This window comes from Lygodium microphyllum, chromosome 8, assembly GCF_053477565.2.
Source record: "Lygodium microphyllum isolate KBCC chromosome 8, Lygodium_microphyllum_v1.1.10, whole genome shotgun sequence".
Classification (NCBI taxonomy): domain Eukaryota; kingdom Viridiplantae; phylum Streptophyta; class Polypodiopsida; order Schizaeales; family Lygodiaceae; genus Lygodium; species Lygodium microphyllum.
Genome location: NC_141142.1, coordinates 45,462,394 through 45,478,194, shown reverse-complemented (window position 1 = coordinate 45,478,194; position 15,801 = coordinate 45,462,394). Strand labels below are relative to the sequence as shown.

The following is a 15,801-nucleotide window of genomic DNA, read 5'->3' as shown; positions in this document are numbered from 1 at the left end:
GGCTCTTCCCACGCCTAACGATATGAAACCAGTCGTCCCTAGAATGGAAATAAACCCTACAGGCATTCCTAGACTACCTAGTCCTTATGTGACCCATCCACCGAGCGATGCTCCAGTTCACTACGTGGAGGAGCCAAATGAGGAAGAGACCTACATATACCCTTATGTCTCGCACGATGACGAGGGCAACACGGTCCTCATGGATTATCGACCTGTGCCAGTGATGGCGTTACGAAGGGGACAAGGTAGAGGGCTAGGAAGGCAGACGCAGGATCCAGTCACCTGTTGGACTTGTGGTCACCTCGGTCATGTCTCATCACACTGCCCTGAAAGAGAGTAGCAAAACAGAGGCAAGGCCGACCAAAGGTGCACAGAGTGCGGAATCACCCATGTCTTTGTAGATTGCCCAAGCAAAAGCCATCTTCTAGCTTAGCCAACGTACCATCACTACAACACAATGCCGCCATACACGCGTCCATTACACGCGAAAAGTTACGGGCGCGTGTATGGTCGTTTATACTTACAGCAATATCGGGCGCGTGTATACATGCATGTAACAGCGCGTGTATAATTGCATGTGAGGGCGCGTGTATTTGCACGTAAAAACTGTCATAATACACGCTCTGTTACCCGCGACACAGAGCCTAACTACAGAAATCCATTTCTTTTCAAAACAAAAAACCATTAAGTTTTAAAAATGTCATTGTGCATTGCAGTGTTTACAAACCATTACAAAATCCCACTACATGCACTTACAACAACGTAATATATTGAAAAATATATCTTCATATGGTTATTGAAAGACAAAGTATACAATAGAAATGTCATGAATTTGGAACAATACAGTGATGGATTGGTTAGGGTTCGATCTCATCTTCAATAAGATCCATCCTTGCCAAACGATCAACATCAATATCCATTTGATCAATTTGTAAGGCTACGATTAAATTTATTCTACTATCGCTATTTTGCCCATTGATAATGGTACCGATGCCTTGATCATTCTCATCATCATCACCATCATCCTCAATGGAAGGGTCATCCTCATGATCATGAGAAATGGCACGCTCATCCTCATTATCATGATCATCTACATTGGCATGTTCGACATCATCTTCTTTGCGGCTTGCCACATCCTCCATATGCTCCATATCAGTGAATGTATTATACATTACTTTGGAACGTGGTGCAATAGGGATGACATACCACCATTTACTATCATGCACCATTGGCAGATAGATAACCTGCTCAAATACACATAATTCATTAATTAATTAGCATATCAAAAGTCAAGGGGTGCGCGAGCTTAGATATATATGTACATGAAACACATTTGTAAAAAAATGCATACCTGCTCACATTGTTGTGGCAATACGAGCCTATCTTTCTTTGTTTGCCAAAACTTTGTAGAGTCAATAGTTACATAGCCACTTGCATGGCATTTTATCGTTGCGTTAGGCCCTTTTTCCACCACGTTCATTTGCCATTTGACATCCAAAACATACACAAAGAAGCGGCGAAAGTCAAGTCTGTATATGTCTTGGATTGTGCCACAATAATCATCAATTTTTCCATTGGCTCCCTCAAAGCTACTAATGACACCGCAATCTTGTGTATTCCTCTTTTCATCTATTCTTTGTGTTCGAAAATGCTTGCCTTCACACCATATAGCATTGAACATAGTGCACTGGACCAAAATATAAGCAATATCTATGTAAGCAATTAATGTGAATAAATATGAAAAGCCAATCACTTACAAAGAATGCAAATTTACATTTGTTCTATGTACCTTTAACATGCATCCTCGTGCATACTCCCATTCTTCCGCCGTGATATGCAGCCCCTCATCTCTCTCTGCTCTCTCCATTTCCTCATGCAACCAATCAACATGAATATCATTCGGAAGTGTTGCTAGATGCTTAGGGTACGCCTTACGAGAGCCATGTTGCCTCCGAAAGAGAGCTCTGCCTGCTTGCCTTTTTGTCTTTGCATCCTCGTATCTTGTAACCCATCTGCTCATCACATCACTATTAAGGATGCAAGTGAAATTAAGATCATCAATCAATGTTCTCTCAATTACTTTGCTCTGTCCTTTTCCTTGAGGCACAATAGACGTCATCCTCAAGTCCTCTTCATTGCTCCATAGTCGCGGCAAAGAGCTATCCACCTGATCAAGAAATTCTGATATATATACAAGAGACTCTTGTATCAACCAACCCTCAGCCATGCTTCCTTCGAGCCTTGCACTTTGCCTCACAAAGTCTTTTAAGGTCTTCATGAAGCGCTCTAGGAAGAACATCCAACGGGCATGCACAGTGCCACATAAAGCAATTTCATCCACTAAATGCACAATGAGATGTAGTTGACTTGTGAGAATGGTTCGCGGAAAAGTCTCCTCTACCATACAAACCACCTCCACTGCCATAACACGCGCATCATCCAATGTGGCTGGATCAATTGCTTTGGAACTAACATATCTGAAAAATAAATGCACAGTATGTTATATCTCATGCACATTCATTTTGCAAGGTATAATGAAGGGTGATCTTACATGGGATTTACATACCTCACAAGCTTGCCCATCTTATAAATACATCTTTTCAAACTCCTGTCTGCACAATGGTCGATGCTAGTAGGTAGTATGAACTGCGCACATAAGAGCACATGTATATTTGAATTAGGGCATTACAAAATTTAATTTCAACCTACAATAATTGGAAAACACTTACTTGGAGCATCTTGTGCCAATCGTGGGACTTCAACCCATGTAGTTGCTCAACCCCTCTTTTCTTAGTGGTTGTAAACGCTCCCTTCAACGATCTCATGCATCCAGTGGGAGTACACAAAGTGGTGATGGCTTGCTTTACCTGCTTCTCCTCCTTCTTTGATATAATCCAGGGAGCAGGCGGAAGACGAACGTGCCCACCCTCCTCTCGTGGCCAAGCTTGACGCATACGTCCTGCGACCTGCAAGTCCTCCCGTACGCTAACATTGTCTCTTTTACCAATAACATGTTCCCAAATACTAGATCCCACATTCTTGAAGATGTGCATGGGATCAAGAAGATGGTTGATCTTGAGATGGGTCCAATATGGTAGCCGGAAAAAAATGGAGTACCTACACAAGGGATTGCAGATTGTCATCTTTATTCCAACTTTAGAGACTACACAAAACAAGATTGGAAACAATGGAGATGTACCTGTTCATGCCATCTGGAGGAAGAACATTTGAAGACTCCCAAATACGCTTCCAATCTTTTGCACGAAGTGTCTGTGGATGAATGTTCCTCTTACTAGGAGCATATTTAGGGTGATCTGATGGGAGAAATCGATGATGATTATCGAATATGGTCTTACACAAACCATCAGCATACTCATGTACCAATGAAGGGCCACATATAGGACATGCATGTTTACCCGATGTCCTCAAACCTGTTAAAATAAAAAAAAAGTTAGAATAATAAAGTCAATAGTTATAATTGATATAGCTAGTAGTATTAGAGTCGGGAGGTAGTTAGAATTCTTACCAGAACAATCGCTGTATCCTGGAAAGTCATGCATTGTCCACATCGACACTGCTTTTAAGTCGAAGTGTCGAGAGGAGGGAGGCCTACTAATGTCCACTACCGCAACACCTCTCCATAGTTCCTCCAACTCATCAATCAACGGTTCAAGATAAACATCCATATGCTTGACTTTATGTTTCCCTCGAATCAGAAGGGATAACATAAGATGTCCCTTCTTGATCGCCATTGATGGTGGAAGGTTGTAATTCACAAATACAACCGGCCACACGTTGTATGTGGTGCTCTTGAAACCAAACGGATTCACTCCATCCATACCTAGGCCAAGTCTCAAGTTTCTGGGCTCTGTTTTAAAGCTGGGCCACTCATCTTCAATATGCTTCCAAGCAGGAGTGTCTGCAGGAATTCTCCACATGCCATCATCCGATCGATGCGAGGAATGCCATGACATGAGCTCTGCTATGGATTTGCACTTGAACATGTGTTTGATGTGAGGAATTATAGGAAAGTGTCGCAAGACTTTACGAGGTACATCAAAACTCTTCACATTTGTTCTATACCTTGCTTCACCACAAGTGGGACGCTGTCGAGCCTCCTTATGCGTCCCACGAAAGAGAATGAAATCATTGACGCATGCATGTATGCGATCATAATCCAATCCTCCAAGAGATGTCACATAGCGCCTCGCTTTGTCTCTTGAGGTGGGTAGTCTATTCCCCTTTGGAAGCATGTTTGATAATAGCCTGCATCCAATATCATCAATTAGCCCATAACCCTAAACCCTATACTGTAAACCAAAAACCACTAACTCAAATTTGCAAGTTACAATGCTTACTTCAATAATGCGTCAAGACTTGCATTGCTCCATCCATAAACTGTTTGTATATTGAGCAGTTCAAGTGAAGCACGTAAAATAGAGAATGTGCACCCTTCAAAAACCGGTGTCGATGAAGCGTTGTAGAGATGCTCTTGTTCCATATCATTGTCGTCCACACCTTTGCGATCATCCCTAAAAAGATTCCGTACCATGTCATCAAACACTTCCTCTTCCACAACTTTGTGGGGTGCAGGGCTATTGTCATCCCTTTCCCACTCATCTCCGACAAGAGATCCCGAAGCTCCATCATCATCTCGTCGACGCTTTGCATGCTCTCGCCGTGCGTATGGCACCATGTTAGGGTGTGGTACTGCATCCTGCTTCAATCACAGTATATATATTACAACGCGCTCCATTAATTTGCACACCATGAGTTATTTTAATACTTTCAATTCACATCTTCTCACATCTAAACCTGTTTGAATCCATTCTCCATACATCGAGATGTGATTCAATGTAATTCGACGCGCTCGTACAATGCACCCTTGACATCGATTACACGTACACTTGATCCTTTGTGCCAGCCACACGTCGCGATCACGATGACGCATTGTCTCATCCTCACGAGAACTGCTTGAAGAGGATGATGACATGCTATGTCCAAAATAACCAATACAGAAGTAGGATCAGTTTTTAGTGAAATCATACACATCCTATGCACAAAACAATGGATACACAAGAATAATCAGTTTTTAAAAAAAGTATAAACAGTCTCTGTGTCGCGTGTACAGGCGCGTCTACAATGTGTTCTACTGCGCTTTTACATGCACTTTTACACGCATGCTTTTCGCGTTTACCTGCCGCGCGCGTCGCTTTCTTTCTTTCAAAAGCGCGCCCTCTTTCAAAACACTTCTTCTTTCTGCGTCGCTTTCTTTCTTTCAAAAGCCCTCTTTCAAAACACTTCTTCTTATTCTTTCTTTGTCGCTACAGTACCTCTGCCTCCAGCTCTTCCAAACCCCCGAACCTGCCTCTTCCAACCAGCCTTCTCCCTCTTGGACTACCCAAAAGAAGCAAAGGGTGCAGACAACACAGAAAGGGAGAGAGAAGCAAGAATCAACGAACTCACTTTTCAAAGACTTTTCAAAGAGGTTGGTTGTCGTTTGTTTGTTTTGGCAAATCTGTCGCTTTCTTTCTTTCCACCCGTGCTATGTGTACTTGAAAGCGACAGAGGATAGAATTCACACACATTGTATATGTGCTTAACTATTTATTTCTTGACAAACGACATCCGTCAAGATTCTTTTGCTTGGTTCATTGAGGCGGAATTTCGACGCTTTGCAGATTCTTCATGGATCCAGGCTCTTCCTTCGATCCGTTGGCATACGCCACTTGGATGATGGAGATGATAAACCATTTTGGGCGCCATCCTAATCCAGTGGAGCTGACAGATTATATGTATGCCCATCCTCCTCCTAGACTCCCAGGTCACACCGCGCCCCCAAGTACACAAGCCTCTCCACTGCCGTCTATGCCTGCGAGTCCGGCGAGACGTACCCCTGCGCATACACGCTCACCAAGGAGACACACCCCTGCATGGACACACTCACGCACACCCTCCTCTGTACCGTCACGTGAGGGCTCACGGCCACCATCACGTGCTCCCTCACAGCCACAGTCACGTACACAGTCATGTGCAGCCACCCCTAGTCATGGCTACTCCCGCAGTACAGATGAGAGCCGACGCCGCAGTAGGGAGAGCGGGAGTGGAGGATTATGCGGCGGGTGCTTTGGTGGGGGGGGTAGTAGGGCACGCGGTGAGAGAGGGCATGGAGGGAGGCATGTACGAGGAGACAGTGAGGAGTCGGAGGAGGCGAGAGAGGTGGAGGGAGAGATTTTCTACGATGTTACAGATAGGGGCGGGGTAGTCATGGATGCGAGAGGGAAAGAGGTGATGGAGTATATACGGGGGGTAGTTTCAAACATGTATAGAAACTGTTTTGTAAAATTTAAAGATCAGGAGAGTCGGTTAGTTAGGGAGGTCCTAGATAGTGTACATAGTCGGTACCCCAATCCCCCACGAGCGACATTCTCGGATGTATGGGGAAGGACGCGAATAAGGGAGATCTTAAGTAATAAAAGATCTCACCTTAAGAAACTCGCGTACGTTGATGGGGTGAATAATAGCTACGGGTGGCTATCCTTGTGAGAAACCTGCCACTGCCCACAAACGCGAGTGGAAGGAGGCAAAGAAGTGCGCAGAGGGAGGCGTGAAGAGCAGGCAGCATGTGGAGGCACGACGGATCCAGATGGAGACCATTGGATCGTCACATTTCGGATCTGGCGGCGTCGAGTCGTGGGAGGCAGAGTTCATAAGTAACTTGCCTCTTTATTTGATTGTTTGCCAAATTCATTGATTCTATGATTGTTTTGATCTTACAAACTATCTTGATTATGTTACAGCGACGGGTTATGGGGAGGAGGCCCACAGCCCACGAGACTGGGTATGCTCGCCGCAATAGCAGACGTGACACGTGGGCCATCTTCAGAAACGAGGGACGTATTACGGATGCGCAGTTTGACGCGACCATGAGACCATACGGTCGACAGGTACTTGAAAACTCTAAATGAATGATTTCGGTTTATTTAATTGCATATATATGTATACTTACATACGGTATATTTCTTGAACAGGCACAAGCTGCTGATGCTCCTGCCCCTGATGATCCAGCCGCCACTGCTGATGTTCGTGCCACTGCTCCTGGTGGAGGCGAGCACCACTCATCGGAATATACCGATGTGAGCTCCTCTGATCATGGAGAGAGCACAGGGTCCTCATCATCCTCTGATTAGCTTTCAGAATACTGTAGGATGTGGTTGTACAAAATTTTTTTGTAACTGAAGCCATGGGCTTTTTTGCACCTAGCTCCCTATTTGACTTTGTATATATTTGTTCCTAATTAAAGCCATGGGCTATTTTGACATATGGACTCCCTTGTACACAAATGTATCATGTATTGACAATGTATTGAATCGTGAGTCTTGAGTCGTGTATTAAGTTTTAGATAGTAATATTGAATCGTGTATTCATAGAGAGTGAGTCTCGTGTCTTGAAATCTAAATCGCTCTTTTTTTATGGTGCAATGCACCAAAAAAAAATCCAGAGAGTGCCTTTGGGTGCCTGGATGCTGGAACAGCATCCAGCCATCCAAAAGCACTCTCTGGATTTTTTTTTTCCCTCTATGATCGCGTGTATAAGCGCGTGTCATCTGTCAAAATCGCGTATATTTGCGCGGATAGTCTGTTAGATTCGCGTGTAAATTTGCAGCAAAACTGCCCAGAACGCGTGTATGGGGTCGTGTATTCGCGCGACTGGCTGTCACTGTACACGCGCTTTTACACGCATGTCTCTGGCCGTGATGATACACGCGCTATTACACGGGCCCGACACTTTTTTTCCCAAGTCATTTTGTGCGGCTAGGAGCGCGGGTATGAGCCCGATCCCTTGTAGTGCATCTGTCTTATTGCGCCTGTTTGGTGTCAAAAACCTCGATGGGGAGGCCACACCTATCCCATTGTGGGTCATGACTTGAGCCCAAACAAAGCAGGCCGACATCTCTCTGCCTGGACCTAGCAACCTTGACGCAGCCTCGATAGGGAAGAAAAGCCACAGGAGGAAGAAGAAGAGATCGGAAGCTAAAGTCGCATTAAAAATCGAGAGTGCTATGACTCTGCCTCCTGGAAAGAAGGTTTTAGACATAGAGGCAAAGACTTCAGCCCCTAAGACGGCCGAAAAGGGAAGCGCTAAGGTAGGGGAATACCCGCATCTAAAGCGATAGCTAGAGGCTATAGAAAAGGTAAAGGAATGGATGAAGGAGGCTCAAGAGCATCTCAAGGACGTTGAGCCCATCACGGAGGACGAGATCAATGATCTCTCCAGTGTAAGCATGCCAATAGCACCGCCCTAGGCAGAAGCAACTGTGCCACAAGCAGTGCTGCCATTAGGAGAAATATGGACTCTCTTTTTTGCCCCTTAAGGGGTTTCTCTCACCTCTCTCTCTCTAAAAAGAGATTCCAAAATAATATTATAAAAAGAGATCTTCTACAATCAAGAAAATCTCGTTTTTGTGTTTTCAATAGATTTCACCTATTATTTTATTCCCAAACTGCAGGATAAGGTCACTTTTTCTCAAAATCCTCATAACTAAAAAAATACAATTCTATTTTTTCTAAAAACGCAGCCAATCATTCTTTAATGCCCTCATGACTCTTTAATGCCCTCTTTAGTGCCCTCATGACTTTTCAATCATTCTCATTCTCGCTTCTTAAAAGGGCGGAAGTTAAAAAACGATATAAAATGACATACACATCATATTTTAAGATTATTTTTTACCCAGAGACACCTTTTTGACTCAAGAGTTTCCTTGTAAATTTTCGTCTTTTTTGGACAAGTATATATCTATTTCTGGGCATTTTTTCATTCCCTCAGAAAGCTCTAGTTTTGTCCCAAATTTTGTGCATTCTTCTCTTTCCCTCCAGAATATGGTTTCTTGCATACGAGTTCTTCTGAAGCAGCATTGAGGAGTAGTTTTGATACCATTTGTTGAAATCAAAGAATCTCTATCTACAACACACTCTACCGTGCTACAAGCCATCTTCCTCTTCAGAAATATGCAGTAAGAAATCTCTGTCTTCAACAGTCTATACGACAAGCAATCTAGTGATAATGGAGGTATCTTTATTTTTTAAATCTTTGTGATGTTATTATTCTTCACAGTTGTTGTTCAGTCCTTAAGCATCAATTCAGAGAGAGAGAGAGAGAGAGAGAGAGAGAGAGAGAGAGAGAGAGAGAGAGAGAGAGAGAGAGAGAGAGAGAGAGAGAGAGAGAGAGGAGGGGAGAAGGGGGGGGACAGAGAGGACTGTGTGAGATGAACAAAGAAAATAAGTGATAGAGTGACAGATAGTAAATTAGGGTAGAAGATAAGATGATGTTATTGTTTTCCACTAGCCAAGCTTCAGTATGAATGTGTTTAGGGATTCCTTGATGAATTTTTGTTGAGAGAGAGAGAGAGAGAAAGAGAGAGAGAGAGAGAGAGAATATTTTGGATAGAACAGAAGATAAGATTTGATGCTAATTAGAGGTAGATTAAAAGCCAAGATTACAGGCTGATTAGGGGTTGATTAGGGTCTATCAAGACTGAAAGCAAGAGAAAGAGACAAGAACCAACTGGGTTTAAAAAAAAACACAGATATAGTGAATCAAAGGGGTGTAGTTCTGCTATTTGAATGTTAATCCAAGTTAACATTTGCATACTTTTTTTTTTGCAGAATGCAGGTGCAGGATGTACCAAGAGAAAGAGAGATATTCACTTTCAATTGGAGGATGAATATGCACCAATGTTCAAAAGAACTGTGGAAAGAGATGATGCAATAAGATGTAGGATGCAACAAGAAAGAAATGCAGGGAAAAAAAATGTGGACCTTTGGGTTGATGGGTGCATTTATCCACCCGATCCACTCACTCGAAGGCCACCACAATTTGAAGGGCTTACATCATTTGTAAAGTTTGCTTGTGAAGGCAATGAAGGATTGTATGGATACACATGCAGACTTGTTACACAAGGAATAGCAGGGGCTCATCAAACCTTGACAAATATGCAGACAAGATTACAAGGGAATATGCAGTCTTTGATGGAAAAGGATAGATTATTGGCTGAGAAGGATAGAGAGAACTAGAACCTACAACAAGCAATGTCTGTCATTGAAGATGCTATGCATGCTACACACGTGCAGAATATGGAGTTACAGTCTAAAGTCAATGACTTGGAGAAGGAGAATCAAAACATAGAGAGGAAGCTCACAAAAACTTTGGAGATTGGGCCCACTTTAAAAACCAAAGGGGCACGTCGGCGCATCCGATCCGTTAAACCAATTGGCCAATTAGCCAAAGGAAGTGGACAATATCATAGACGGATATATGCTCAATCTACTACAATGAGAAATATGTTTCCTCATGCAGAGAATGATACTATTGCCAAAGTCCTTAGCAAGAATATGGTAAAAAATGCATTGGAAAATCGTAAATTCAGGGACATTGTGGATGGTGTTGCTAGTGAACGTCTTAGGGATGTGAGCAACTTGTTTACTGCTACAGATGCTCAGGGATTATGTGACAAGGTGGGAATGAGTTCTGAGTCATATAATATGCTCTATCAACAATTGGATACAGGTTTTAAGCAAGTCTTCAATACTAAGCGAGTAATGCCTCTGCCAAAACCATTTCACGTGAAGAAGGCTCGAAAACAACTAAATGAGAAAGTTTTAGAACTAATTGGTGAGCCTACGCATCTGGAACACACACACATATTGAAGTATGGTTCCAAAGAAGTTGCCTTTGTATTGAATGCATCCAACAACTTTGTATTGGATATATGTAGGGTTCAGATTGCTATGGTCAAGTTTTACAATATGTCTATGGAAGAATGTAGAGGCAAGCTTAAGTTTGTCCTCAAACTTGATGAGAGTGAGATTATCAAGGGGCAAAAACTTGAGCGTGTGAGTATAACACTTATGAATCGAGCATTGGATCCCAACATCGATGAAAAACATCCTTTATACTTCAGTGTACAATCGGAGAATGAAATATGGTGGCTTGCAGCATTTGAAGTACCAAAGGAGGACCATGAAGTACTTAAAGTTTTTTTTAACCTCACTAATATACCCAGTGTTATTCAACAGCAAAATAATGGAGCAGTTTTACATGTTGAGGGGTTTGGGGACTATCAAGTTGAATGGCATCTTGCAGGTGATTTAAAAACATTGAAGTGTATGTTTGGTTCATCAAATGCAGCAAATGCAAAATTTCCGTGCATATACTGCATGCAAACTAGGAAGAAAGGGAAAGATGGAAAGAAAGAATGGCTTGCCAAGGCAGGACAACAGGGTGCTCCGACACGTGATCAGAAAGTCATGAGAAATGGAATGCTAATTCCAGTGGATCCAAACTGGCGCCCTATTTTGGAAATACCACTAACAAGGGTTCACTTTTGCACATTGCATTGTTTGGTTAGAATAATTGAGAAGCTAGTATATGAATATATATGCTTTGCATACAAGATGCAGCCCGTGTCAGAATCTGATGCTACATGCAAGAAGGTAGAACAAGTCCTCTCTGAAGTTGGATTGCACGGAGGCCAAGTAGAAATAAAAAAGGACGAGAAAAAATCGGGGAAGAGTGGAAATGTTCCTTGTAAACCATGTTTTGGCGGACCCAAGGCTAGGAAGTTTTTATCTCCACCTCGAGATGAGGAAGGCAATATACTAGTAAAACAACCAGAGAAGTACGAAGCATGGAAAAAATTTCACCTTGCTGTTTCAGATTGGAGCAATGGGGGACGAACGAGGATTGCGAAGGCAGAAGTGTGGATACACCTAGATAGATTAGCAGCTCTCTTACAGAAGTTGGGGTTTATGGATGGTGATGCCAATGCATTTAAAGAGACAGCTGCTAAATTTCATAAGTCCATGGTGGAGGCATGGACTACAAATAGCATAACACACTACATGGTCAGTATTATCACCATTGCAAAAAAAAATCATCATTTCGAATTACTTTGTGTTTCTAATCTCTTTTCTTGTGCAGCATATACTTGAAGCACATGGTCCATACTTTGCAGATCAAGGAAGTTTGGCAATATGGTCAACTCAAGGCATGGAAAGATCTCACTGGCAAGCTGGCTGTGCTTTTCAAAAGGCAACTGATCATGGAGGTGGCATCAATGATTCCAATTCTATGAGGCAATTATTCCAATGGTGGTATAGGAGACTAGAGATACGATACGAGGAAAAAGAAAAGAAGTCCAAAACATCTCAAGCAGAATCTATAAGTAGGGCAATATATGAAGTGAGAAAAGCAAGATATGAAAACAGCACAGCTAGACAACGGCACGCAGAATGGTTGGCAACCCAAGAGAGAGATGGCAAAAAATGGAGACCTAGATAAAGATAATAATTTTGATGCATTTAGAGTCCACAAGAGAGCACAAGTCCCAAGGATATGACACATCAATACTCATATCTCTAACATGAGATGTCTTATAAATTTTCTTTAAAATTTCAAAGGTTTGTCACTATATTTTTCAAAGTCGATTTCGAACTTTGTTTTTTAATTATGAAAAGTCCATTTTGAAATCCTAAGACAAAGATATGAAAATTCTAAACATTGGAACATTCATTGGCCTAGAGAGAGAGGGGGGGCATGAGGGGGGTGTCAGGAGATAGAGAGAGGTAGGGATGGGGTGGAGAAATGAAATGAAATGATAAATTTAAAATTCATTTACACCACAGTAAGTTTGAAAGTTTCGTATTTAAGTCGTCTCTCCTTTCATTTTTTCCCATTGCTCTCCACTCTACCCTCCACCTTTCTATCCTTCATTATCACAGCCATGGCACGTTCCAAGCTTCCTATCAAAAAGGCGCCTGCGAGAGCAAGAGCTCAACACTCTTCCGAATCTAGTGAGCGTACTGTGAGTGACAAAGATCCCCTGGTGACCGATAACGGTGGCCCTACTGCAGCCAATAATGGTGGCGCTACTCTGGCCAACAATGGTGGCCCTAGTATGGTCGATAATGATGGTTCGCCATTGTCCAGAAATGGTGGTCCACATGCTCCAGCTGCTCCACCTCCCACTACTGCTCCAACTCATAATACACGCCCTCCAACACATAAAAAGCAAAGATGGAGACCAGGCACAGCTGCGCTACGCGAGATAAGGAAATTCCAGAAGAGTGCCGACTTGATTATTCCTAAGGCACCATTCTCCAGGTTGGTGCGAGAAATACTGCAAGATCTACAGTCAGGGCATCATCACAAGTTCTTTTCGAGGAACCAGGCAAGGAATGTGGGGCGATGGTCAAGCCAAGCCTTGCTTGCTCTCCAAGAAGCAGTTGAAAGCTACTTGATTGATCTAATGAGTGATGGTCAACTTTTAGCCATTCATGCCCACGTATCACTATTAAGCCCATAGATCTGGTTCTTGTTCGCAGGATCCGCAATAACAAGGATGCATTTAATCTTAATGTCAACAATATGCTTTGAGAAGCTACCTTGTAATTGGATCTATGTTTTTAGCTCAGGTTTGGTTGTAGATTGTAAGGATCTTAGTTTTGGGTTATCTTTCCAATAGACCTTCAAGTATTTGATAGTAGTGGCCTGCAAAATGGAGCTAAATTTTCCCTAGCTCTAGTCGTACTTGGTGCGATGCACTATCTACCGTGTATTTCATAGTTTCGCAATGCTAAATCCAATATGTGATATTCTATTTTGACCATATTTCGCATTGTGTGAATTTTCAAGTTTCCAATTTCGTAAGTAGTTTTGTTGAGGATAAATTCAATGTGCAACCACGTACACGTCGGTGATCAGTTGTACATGGGCCGATGCACTATATCCTTACTATATTTAGTGGTTTGGCAACAGTATATCTGATGTGATATTCCATTTTACCCATGATTTATTTTTTGTCAATTTTTAAGTTTCCAATGTTTCACATTGCGAGGTTGACAATACATTTAATCTGCAGTTGCACACACTCATTATCAATACATTTAATCTACAGTTGCGAGGTTGACAATACATTATCAGTGCAGTATAATGCAGTTAACGCATTTTCAAAAAAAGATTGAACCGTCAAATTTATAAATCGGAATCTCGTGAAACTTCACCCTCATGCTGGGCATTAGAAAAACTCATTTATATTAAAAATTTGGCCCCATCAAAAGCCTCGACAGGTGATCCAGAGGCTTCTGTTGGGGCCAAAAAAATTTTGGATGGTTGATGTGTCCTTGAGGAGCCTACAGGTAAAATTTCATGTGAATCGGAGCACTGGTGATATTTTTCCTAAGCGTGGATTCATTAATTGAAATTTTAGGGTTTTTGAAAAGTTTGGCTAGAAGTTTAAAGTTTCACCTCATTTTACACATTTCACTTTTGAGTTCTGAGTTCTCTCTCCTAGAAGACATGGTACGCACCAAGCAAGCGGCCCAGAGATACCCCCCTGGAAATTCCATACGGCAGCCACGTCCTCCAGCTCCACCACCACCACCACCACGCCAGCATCGCAAGCGTTGATGGAAGCCAGGCACAGTGGCTCTTCGCGAGATCCGCCACTACCAGAAGACCACTCACCTCCTGATACCGAAGGCTCCATTCCAAAAGTTGGTGCGAGAGATCATGGAGGGCATACTGATCATGAGCAACAGGAACCAGTTTCCAAACACATCACGCGCGAAACAACCGGATCGCTGGACTGCCCAGGCCCTCCTCACACTACAAGAAGCTGCTGAAGCCTACCTCGTCGACTTATTTGGAGACTCAGTCTATGCAGCGGTGCATGCAAGGAGGGTCACTGTCACCGAGAGGGATCTGCGGATAGTCAGGTTCTTTTAGCGATGGAAAGATAGTCCTCGCGGAGGTCAGCAAGGATAGAGGTGTACAAACTCAAAAGCACATGGAATGTAGCTTCTGAAGACATTTTGTAAAGCCTTGGTCGTAATGGACCCCATGTAAAATTATTATTAATACAAATACAAAGTTTTTGGCGCGTCTTATTTTTGTTTAGTCACTTGATATTTATTTTATTTACGTCGTTGAGTTATCGTTACATGCGTTCGAACAAATACATGTTGCGCACGAATTCGATAAAGCACTGTGTATTAAATTTAGGGTACGAATCGTGTTACGTATAAATTCGATAAATAAATGTAACATTCAAGTTAAAAAAAACAGTAAATGACACGTATCACAAACTACGTTGCACGCGAATCCAACAAACATCAGTTTTCATTACTTGAAGAGAAGATTACAAAGTGCAGTACATCAATGATGCGATATCAGTAGGCAATAAGTACATCTATTCTCTCCTAGGCTTCTTGGAGCTAGGCTCCCCATGGTCAGAGCTATTCTTGATCATAGGCAACAATACATTTTGCCCCGATAGTTCTTGTCTAATGACAGTGGGGTCTTCAACACCGGCAACCATGCCACGGGCCACCATGGAGAAAAGTGGGCCAGACCTAGTACTCGTGAATAAGTAGAGAAGCTTCGAACGTCGAAGCAACACTACTTTCTCCAGGCTGGAGTTGGTCGGGATGGTCTTGAAGGGCCCAGCCTTTGTTAGTGCCCTCAACTTCAAGAAGTTCTCTGCAAAAGCAGGGGAGCATGTCTTATGAAATACAATAATGTCGTTGACAAGCTGCCCAACATACTCCTTCAATGCCGAGTCTTGAACCCTTCCTTGGCTACCAGATTGGCCACCCTGCCTAGATGAAAACTCATCTATATAGACAATCTCCTGCAACACATAAGTTCAGTATCAGACTCACTATGCATGGAGTGTGCTGAAGATATATAAATCATATTCATATGAAACTTAACCAGTAGGGCCTCTAGGGCATCGGGAGCACA

General features: G+C 42.7%; 1 protein-coding gene across 1 annotated transcript; it reads left to right on the top strand.

Annotated features, from left to right (window-relative positions):
• Positions 1 to 223: 223 nt before the first annotated feature.
• LOC148032231 (uncharacterized) lies at positions 224 to 7,190 on the top strand. The gene is made up of 4 exons (XM_087683891.1): positions 224 to 245; positions 6,581 to 6,709; positions 6,799 to 6,947; positions 7,032 to 7,190. Exons 1-4 carry the CDS (start codon positions 224 to 226, stop codon positions 7,188 to 7,190), a joined length of 459 nt encoding a protein of 152 aa, XP_087540017.1.
• The last annotated feature ends 8,611 nt before the right edge of the window (positions 7,191 to 15,801 follow it).

Excerpts from the sequence above, each read along its gene's own strand:
- LOC148032231 (XM_087683891.1), top strand. The coding sequence starts at position 224 with ATGGCGTTACGAAGGGGACAAG. Across the intron at positions 6,710-6,798 it reads AGTCGTGGGAGGCAGAGTTC|AGCGACGGGTTATGGGGAGG; the intron begins ATAAGTAACTTG and ends TGATTATGTTAC. Across the intron at positions 6,948-7,031 it reads TGAGACCATACGGTCGACAG|GCACAAGCTGCTGATGCTCC; the intron begins GTACTTGAAAAC and ends TTTCTTGAACAG.